The 9,487-nt window shown below is 43.3% G+C and overlaps 1 protein-coding gene across 2 annotated transcripts in view; it reads left to right on the top strand.

Moving 5' to 3' along the window:
* The window catches only part of INTS9 (integrator complex subunit 9), a gene marked incomplete at its 3' end in the record, with an annotated part of 64,493 nt that continues 55,006 nt past the window's right edge, over positions 1–9,487 (top strand). The window contains exons 1-3 of one of the 2 annotated variants that reach the window (XM_079550108.1): positions 1–122; positions 4,755–4,815; positions 6,854–6,916. In XM_079550108.1, the coding sequence (XP_079406234.1) occupies positions 58–122; positions 4,755–4,815; positions 6,854–6,916 (189 nt within the window). In that variant the 5' untranslated portion in view covers positions 1–57. The remainder of the gene's footprint in view (positions 123–4,754; positions 4,816–6,853; positions 6,917–9,487) is intronic. The other variant, XM_079550109.1, reaches the window with a different exon arrangement.

The following is a 9,487-nucleotide window of genomic DNA, read 5'->3' as shown; positions in this document are numbered from 1 at the left end:
CTGTCGGGACATCCCACCTTACCATGCAACGTGCTCAAGTTCAAGTCCACCACCATCATGCTGGACTGTGGACTGGATATGACATCTACCCTCAATTTCCTGCCGTTGCCGCTGGTTCAGAGGTATGTTCTGCAGCCTGTGAGCACTTAGTTTGTGTCTTCTTGGGTTGCAGTTTGAGTGCTCTGCATGAAATGGTATATTGGAAGGAGAGAGGGGATGAGTACAAATGAACTGCATCATCTGATATCATAAATAGACTTTGTTCACTTAAAAATTCTCTTTATCAAAATAACGTCCTTTGGCTCAGTAGACGGAAGACATTTTATGGATTTATTGATTGGTTTTTCTAGATAATTTATTCTAAGCTTCAGTAAGGTATTGCTGCAACTGCTCAGCACAAGTGAGGTCACATATCTGTCATCTTTCTGGCTTCTTCATGCAAGATGAGATAAATGGGTAACTGAGATGGAGTGCAGGGAGCCCGGCAAGTACTGTTTAACCACCATCTTCTCAGGCTTTTTGTCAGAGCGTGGGCTAATGCAAAGAAAAATAGCACTTAACCATCCTCCTTAGTTGACTTCATGGCATAATTGTTCCCTTTTAAAATTTAAATAAATAAAAGTGCAGTGCACACTGGAATGAAGCAGCAGCAAAGCAGAAGTAGTTCAGGAAGAGAATCCTGAGATCAAAACTCCTCCTTCCGTGCTCTGGCTCACAGGTAGTCTTTTCCTGGATTTGTGAATGGATTTGATGTTCAGAGTGATGCATGTCTTGCATTAAGTGGAACAGATTACAGTCCCACTGTTTGGGAAGGTGGGAATGAGCAGATCCTGGTGGTGTGAAGCTAGCAGGAGTTTTCATAAAAGGCTCTTAGTGACTTTGATCCATAAGGAAAGAAGTGAGATGCGTTCTGGGTTCAGGGGAGGCTGGGTTGAAAGGGCCAGATTGTGACAGGGAAGGGAGTTTTGTAAGTGACCTAATGAGGTTAAAGCAGATGATCAGCACTTTGTACAATTTGCTGTTTCTTGGAGAAGGGAAGCATAGACAACACAGGCATTATTCTGAAAGGACATGGAGTTCCAGGCTCTGTACAGTGAGCAACAGATGCCTAAAGGCAGATCTATGTGATAGTTTATTTTTGCTAACTTTAATATTCAGGAGCAGTAGTAAATTTAGGAATAATAAGAAAAAGAAAGGGTGAATCCAGCTGCAGACAATTCAGTTCAATGCAATTGCCTTGCATTAGCTTCTCCCCACTCCTGAAAGAAGAAAGAAATTGAAAGGGGAGCAAGTAGCAAAATTAGGTGATTGGACAAAGGCTTAGGAGGTTCTTAGAACTTCAGGCATCAGTGCTCCTCTGGGATATGCCAGCTTTGTCTCCTGATAGCAGACCCTGGGAATGAACAGCCAAATTGCAGGTCCCAACCTGGAATTCCCCAAGTACCTCCAGAATGTCTGCACTAAAATGACTCAAACTCAATAAGAAAGGATGTCAGATTTGACCCCTGATGGCCCAGAGGAATCCAAGCAAACAGTTGGATTTAAATCCAATCAATCATGTCGGTAAGGTGATTGAACACCCCCTACAGCAAGGATTGTCCTAAGTACATGGACTTGGGCAAGTAATTGATCTCTTCAGTATTCTGCAAAGCAGGTGTCCTGCAGGGAGCTGTGGAAACGAGCTGGAAACATCATATATCTGGTCTCTGTTACCAGGATGTCTAAATACCTCTGCAACTGAAATGTGTATTACCAACATAGTGTGGGTAGGTGATAGAAGCTGACATTGCCATCATTTTCCAGGTGACAGACTAAAAGAAGGCCTGACTGAGGTCCTTCATGATGCTTGTAGCAGAGCAAGAATTTGAAATATGTCTCAGACTTCAGGTTATTACCAGCTGTATTTCCTCTCATAATTAGGAGCGCTTCTTGCAACTAGGCTGAGACAGACCCACACAAAACCATGACCAGAGGGGAGCTACGCCTCTCTCTGCTGTCTTGAAGCCAGAGTAGGATCCGTGCATCTGTGGAAGTAGGATCCATGAACCACTTGGGCCCTGCAAGTGCTTGTATGCAATCTGCAACAGTGCCCTAATAGTTACCTCTGGTATTACAGCAGGTCTTTGCTATGCAGCTAGAGCCGCTGTCCTGCCTCACACAGGACCCTCCTTGAGCAAACATTTTGAGAGCCTGTCCTTTCATCTGTGAGAAAGGAAAGTGCTGTAGTGTTTGTCTCTTTAAAAGAACTGGACACTTTTTAGAATTCTTTGGTCTTCAGCCCATCAAAAGATATGTAATTGCACCCTGGAAATGGCAGTCCTTGTTCCCATCAGCGCATGGAGCGTGCACAAAGTGCAGCGGTTGCCAAACACTCCAAGCCAGTTCCTGTACTTTAAAGGAAGTTTGTCAACTGGAATTTTCTCCCCTGTACCAAAGTCAAATGCAAAACTGCAAGGTGAACATGTGGGAAGCTCTTAACCTTTCCTGTCTAGCCATGACACACTTGCTCATGTTATTTATGTGACAGTTCTAGCTATTTTGGATTAATCAATCACTCTATTACAATGTCAGAACTATGTCGGTAGGAATTGTGTTTCTTCTTGGCTTCAAGGTAAAAGTCCTTTCTGTCCTGCGTTGCATATTCCACTTTTCCTCCCCCCCCTCAGGAGCCATCTACTAATTTTGCCTCTCTTAACAACATTGTATTCTCTTCAGTGGATGCCAGGTTTAGTACTCACTCATTAATAAGGCAAAGCCACGTACAAGGCTAACTTAGGAGAGGCATGGCCAGCACATCAAGAGGAGTTTATTCCTCTTGGCTTCATGCTGGAGAAAGCACACATTGATCCCAGTTTGGACTCCCAGCTGAAGGAGGGTGCTGAGAGACTTGAGAGGGTCTTCCAAGGGGTCTGAGATGATTGGGGTTCAGAGCCCACGACTATACTGAGAGGTTGAAGAATTGATCTTATTTGATTCAGCAGATGGGAGGTTGAAGGAGGAGCTAATAGCACTCTGCATCTACCTGGAAGAACCATAGGAAGAATGGTTAAACTCTTCTCAGGTGACAGCGGTGGGGGGGCAAGTAGTCATGGATTGCTACTTGAGAGCCTCAGATTGGACATTAGCATCTCAATGATGAAGTTTCTCCTAGTTTCACACTTCTAACCATTCCCAGACTCTCTGGAATCTCATCCTTCAGGCATTTGCAAGTTGCAGTAAAAGAAAGCTGTGACTGACCCGGGTTGGCTCTGAGGGTGTACTACAGACCTGCCGACCTGCCCTTCCAACCAACGTTTTGGTCCTTTCCTCCTCCCCTCCTTCACCTGCTACATTTGCTGCTTAGCAGGGTGCTTTGTTGTTGCTCTTTCCCAGCTTTTCCCTTTACATCATCTGCTCTCCCTACAATTTTCCCCACCCATCTCTGAAATACAGTACTCAATCTGTGCTTTTGAGCACGTCCATTGGGAGTACACCTCCCAGTAGAGGAGACACCTCCTCTTTTATATCATTAGGCTTCTTCAGAATTGCTCTGTATCCTCAGAAGAGGGTCACGCTTCTCTGGTTTAGTTTCTCCTGCTGCTTCTTTATGACACCCTTCTGCTCTCACCTTCTGCCTTGAATCTTTATTTCCCCTTTTTTCTTGTGCCTTACCACAGTACCAGTTAGGATCAGTTCTTTTATACTGATCCTAGCTTAACCACAAGATTCCTCTGAGCCACTGAGTCACTTCCTATTTTCAAGAACTTAAATTCAAAAGCCCTTATAGTGCATAAGCATTCTTCTCTTCAGAGTTCAGTACTGACATGTTTCACTGCAACCAGGTTGTCAAGTTCTGTATCCGAATCTGAGGTCTTTACAGGCCTTGTTCCAGGCAGGTTTTAGTATCTCATTCTCTCAGCTTTTCTGGATTTCTGTACAGGTACTTGAATCTGGGTCAGCAGTAGTTTCAGAACTAAGTTATAGGCTCACACAAAAATCAGGTGTAACTGTGAAGCAGAGGTGCATGAAATGCTGAGGCAATTCGGACTGTAAGCTCAGGATTACACCTTGAAGTTACCTTATTAGCATTTAAAACAAAAAATATTAAACAAACAAACAAAAAGGTGGGGGGCAGGGACTGCTGTTGCTGTCTGGTTCCAGACCTGCCAACGTAAAGTGTGCAGTTACAGCAAAGTCTGCTTGCTCCCCTCCTTCCAACACAGCTGCATGCTGTACAGATGTTGGTGTGGGTCTTCAGGGCATGAAAGCGTGGTTTACAGGGCTATGAAATCACACCCTCTGTGTCCATCAGTGACTGAGGCCTCAGTGTCCATCTTTGCCTTGCATTGCTAGGGTGACTATTTGTCATCTTCTGCCCTGAAGCAGATTCAGTTTTACAGTGCTTTTGTGTTGTTTCAGACATAAAGTTTTCTGCTGCCTTAATCTTTCTTCCATTTACACAGCCATTTCACCTAAGGCAACTTAAATAGCACTGAGCCTTTTTGAAATTCTCATCGTAAAGGACTAAAATCAAACTCCCTGCATGTGTTGTCCTCTTTATTTTTTTAATGTGCAAGTGTCATAATGATGATTTGTGAAAGTCATTTCAGTGAACACTTAAAACACTGTGAAACTGTCCATTTTATTGAGATTGTTAGTTCCCCGAAACTGAGAAGGTGTTCTTTTCCTGTCTGACAACAAACAGAAGATCTGTGCTCAATGAGTGACAATGAAAGTATTCATATTTCAATATATTTTTTTCTCTCCTTCTGCAGCCCCAGGCTGTCCAAACTTCCTGGATTAGTTTTGAAAGATGGAAGCACATTTCTGGACAAGGTACTGTACTGATAGTTAGAATTTTCTTGCCATGCAAAAAGCCACCAGACAGATCAGGGGCTTGCACTACAGGAGCAATATTATCATGCTGACTCATCGCCAAGGTTTCTGTGTGTGCTGTTACCAGCCATGATGTAGAGCAGAACATTCTCAAACAAAATGTTAGCTGCAACTCTGAGGCTTTCAGTCTTCAGAAGTAGCCTGCTTTTTTAAAGTACCCTTTTAAAATGCAGAAATCATCAGTTTGCATGTTTTCCTGTTTCACTGAGCTACATAAATAACAGTACTTTAACTTGTAGAGTGTCTTTTAGTCAACAGCCTCGCTTTTATGACAGTAAAGCTCCATAGCTAACTTGTAAATGAGGTTGTTATCATCCCCCTTTCTTAGACAGGAAAACTACAGGTGAATGGTTTGGCCATGGGAGGTCTCTCATGGGAGGTCACAGAGGAAGAGCTTTGGCTTCACCTGCGTTCTGCCATTGGACATAGAAGGGAGGATTTCATCTCCAGCCTCCTAATTCTAAGACACAGGATCGACTCAAATATGAGAGATGGTTTTTTCCTTTTTTTTTCCTCCTCCTTTTCATGGCAGCAGTTTTATAATGAGAATTTTTCTGGGCTTCAACCGAAACTAGGCACTGCTGCATCCAGCTGGATCTGCCATAGGGGAACAATGAACACAAAAATATGTCAGATGCTGGTAAAATAGGCAGGCGCTTTTCATATGTGTGCAGCAATAGAGATTGGTAGAGAAAATACTGTTTTAATAGATTGTTCTCCAACTGCATGAACATTAAAGGAAAATGGTAATAATAGCCCCTTTTGTAGGGGACTTCTGGGCTGATCTGATTCCTGCAGGTGAGAAAGCTGAAGATCATAGATTTAAGACCTGAGTTTTCTTCTCATGGGAGACAAAAGAAACTATATAGGCAGTGCTTCTGTAAGTGAAACAGTATTAGCTCTCTTCAGAGCATATGCTGACTGAGAATCACAGTTATAGATGCTCTGTGGTGGGAATGGAGTTACCCACTTCAGATTTGCTTCTCCTAAACTCCATAGTCTCGGAGCCTTTGGGTTCTGTTCTGTCTGAAGGCTGTCAGTATATTTTGTAAGTGAGGTATTTACATTTCTTTGGTGCTCCTGCAGTGTGTGCTCTGGAGAATCAAACTTGCACAGTGTCAGTGGAAAACATGTGTTTAAAAATTCAAAGGCAGCATCTCTTACCTTCACCTTGACCATCGTAACTGCTTGGAATGGTAAATACTTTGACCCATGCTGGAAAAAGGCAAGGGAAGGAGTCAAAGGAGGATGTTTTATCATGTCAGGTGGACGTTCTGTTATAGCACTCTCCGGATGACAGTTATAAAACTTACGTCCTGGAGAGGCATTGAAATTTGCTGCGATCTAGTTTTAATCATTTTGAACTCCCTTGAGATGAGGTTAGGAGACTTCTGCCACTAGATGTAATTGCTCATTCGTTATTAGTTGGCAGGTGCACTGTAATTATTAAGAATTGGATTCAATTTTTAATTCTCTCAGTCTGGAGCTGGCTTAGACCACTAGCAGTGGGACGAGCAGAAGAAGCATCAGTGAGACAAAGAACAGTGTGGAAGGTTGCCTACCCCATGAGGGAGGCTGGGATTAGAGTTGAGAATGTTTCTGTTTGCTCTTTTCCATGTATAATGCTGAAGAATGTCACTTTTCGTTTGACAAAAGCTTCCCATGTCACCTCTGGAAAAAGAGAAAATAGAGGACTAGAGATCCAATAGAGATAAAGAGAACAGAAGTGCCATGTGAAACCTGGATCCCTGGTAGGTGGTTCATCAAGTGCCCTAAACAGGGATTCATCTTCCACAAAACCAACTGGAGAAGACTTGCTTACAAAGGATGATGTCTGGAAGGGGAACAAATACAGTGTAGGAAAGGGTTGGAAATTGCCTATGATAAAGAAAAGGTTTTGAAAGTGCAAAATTCACTGTACTAGAGTAACACTGTGTTGTATTTTTGTGTCTTTTCTGTTGATGTGCTTTTCTCCCAGGAGCTGAAGGAGTGCTCTGGCCATGTGTTTGTGGATTCTGTGCCAGAGTTCTGCTTGCCAGAGGTGAGTTAATTCAAAGCCTTACTTAAAAACCAGTCAGTGTGGGAGAAATTGGCTTAATTATTGTTATTAGCAGATTCCTGCTAATTTGTTGTTCTTTTGTAAATGATAATACTAAAACCCCTGTGGTCAAGTGAAGGTACCTCTATATTGAGCAGATCCACATCTCCCGAAAGAATAAGAAAGGCTTAACTGTCCTTTGTCATTTGCCCTTTAAAGACAGTATAACTGAGCCAGACTTGATTATGTCAGAAAACATGTGCTGGTCTGGATAAGGGCAGGGGATGAAGAGGAGGAAAGTCTCTGACCAGAGAGGCACGGCCTGCCTTCTGGAGCTCCCCTGAGGAGCCTGTGGTTAAGCTGCTGCGTGAAGCTGCTGGGCTGCAGTCAGTCCTGCTGTCCTCCTTCAGCAAAAGTTTCACTGCATTTTGTGCTACTCATCAGTGGCACTTTGAGCAAAGAACTGTACCTTCGTGTCCACGTAGACATAGCTGTGCAAGCTGCTGCTGCTTTAGTTGGTTTGGCCAAGAATATGTGCCATTTTACAAAAACAAAACAAAAAGGAAAGGAAAGGAAAGCAAGGCTATTGAAATTAACTGGGTTTACCTCTCTGTAGGAGAGCTGAAAAAAAGAGAAAGGTGAGCAGAGAGTGGGGAGGATGAATGATTGTGAATAGTCTGAGAACAGTATCCTCTTTCCTCAGCTGTGTTCAGGCTGTGATAGCATCAGTTCTTTCATTTCATGTTGGGATTGCTTTTGGGCAGGGATTTTTTTTTATTTTTTTTTCTCCTTTCTGCCTGGTCTTGTTGATGAACTGCAAATCTGTTTTAGAAGATTGCTGTCAGCTTGCTGGGTTACTAGCAATGGTGTTTATGCCTGTTGACACCATGAAACCCACCTCACAGCTCCTGAGTCTTGTAATCTTGATTCTTGAAAGTAAGGTGGCAGCTCTGATGCTGGTTTTGGGGAACAGTATCAGCAGGTCTCTGTGCAATTGCTGTTTTTCCCCAACAGGAGGAAACATAATTCACTCACCAAAACAACCCAAAATGATACAAATGGGGGGGGGGGGGGAGGGTCCTGGAGAAGAGCAGGGATCTAGAAAGCATCTGTGTGGCAGAAAGTGCCATTATGTTCCAGATCTTGGGAAGATAGAGTGCAGTTTGAATTCCCTTTGGAATTGAGGCCATACATAGGAATGATTCCCTGCTGGGATTTAAAGTGCTTCAGCTCACCTTTCTGATTACTTTATTTGGCTGGAAAATACCCCCATCTCCAAAATGGCTGTTGGGGAGCTGCAGCTCTACTATGCCAGCGCCATCACTGCATGTAACCATTTTCCAGCAGTCCGTGTAACAAAAAGATGGCAACCAGCTGCACATGTCAACATTTTAGGGGCTGTACAAATACCCTCTCAGATGCTTCAGCTCCTCAGGTTCCCAGCAGATGCCAAGTGCTTGAAGGGAAAACTAGGATAGTGACACACAGCACTCTTCTCTAGCTTTACTGCTGCCTTGTCTGCAGGAGCATGGCCTGCAGGCACATCAGAAAGTAGAAATGTTGCTGGTGCTTGGCAGCATAGGGTAAGAAGGAGCTTGTGTGAAAAAGGCTTTGTCCTCTTCTCGTTCCACACCGCTACTTTTGAAGGAAGTTGTCTGCAAAAGCAGTTAGTTTCAGAATCACACTATCACTTCCAGGAACACCATTGCCAAAGAAAGCCGAATTTTGAACGTAGTCCAGAAGCCACAAGGTGATAAGAGGCTGTCTCAGCAGCAGAGTACGCTTCCACATGTCAGAGCGCTGCCCTTTCTTTGCTTGGCAACCTTCTGATCTCTCTCACTTCACATTCAAGAAACATTTTTAAATCTCTTCTCCTCATAGGCACTTTCACTGAGATTGCTGTGAATCCCAGGGAAGATTCTACTTTGTTTTGGTTTTGACACCCTTTTCATCCTATTAGTAAATGCTTCTAGGATGCTGAGATATGGGACACTTAAGCTTGGAAAATGGTAGTCTGTATCTTCCATCCCCCCATGGCTTGCTGGGCTGGGATTCAGCTCAGGCCTGGAGTGACTCCCCATTTGATTCTCTGTAATCTAGACACAGCTGAAAACCAAACCATGAAGGAGCAGCTTGGTAGGAGCAGGCATCAGCAGACTCTTTGATACCATGCAGTGTATTTTTGCCTGGCAAGCACTGTAAAATAAAAGGTGTCCTGTCATGAATTGGAGGACGGTGTTCATTTACTGTGCTTAGATTGGAGATTGTGCTCTAAAATCAGCTGTGATCATGGATTGAAACCTTGAATGCTTAGTTGTGAGTTAAGCAGCTTGTCACCAGAACACCATGTCAGCCCCCTGAAAAGACAAGTGACCTACTTTCCTGCCATTTTTATTCAAATTGCTGGACCAAGCCTTGTAATCAGATAATATGTGCTTGATGAGTGTTGAATTCCATTAGCTGCTCTATAATAACTGAGTTAAGGTCATATATCTTGTAAATTTCTGGCTTGACACCATTTGTGTTATAGCATTACCAGTAAATATTTCTAATTAAAATTCCTTTAACAATGTG

Source organism: Tetrao urogallus (genome assembly GCF_951394365.1).
Source record: "Tetrao urogallus genome assembly, chromosome: 2".
Taxonomy (NCBI): Eukaryota; Metazoa; Chordata; class Aves; order Galliformes; family Phasianidae; genus Tetrao; species Tetrao urogallus.
This window is presented reverse-complemented; position numbering and strand designations above follow the sequence as displayed.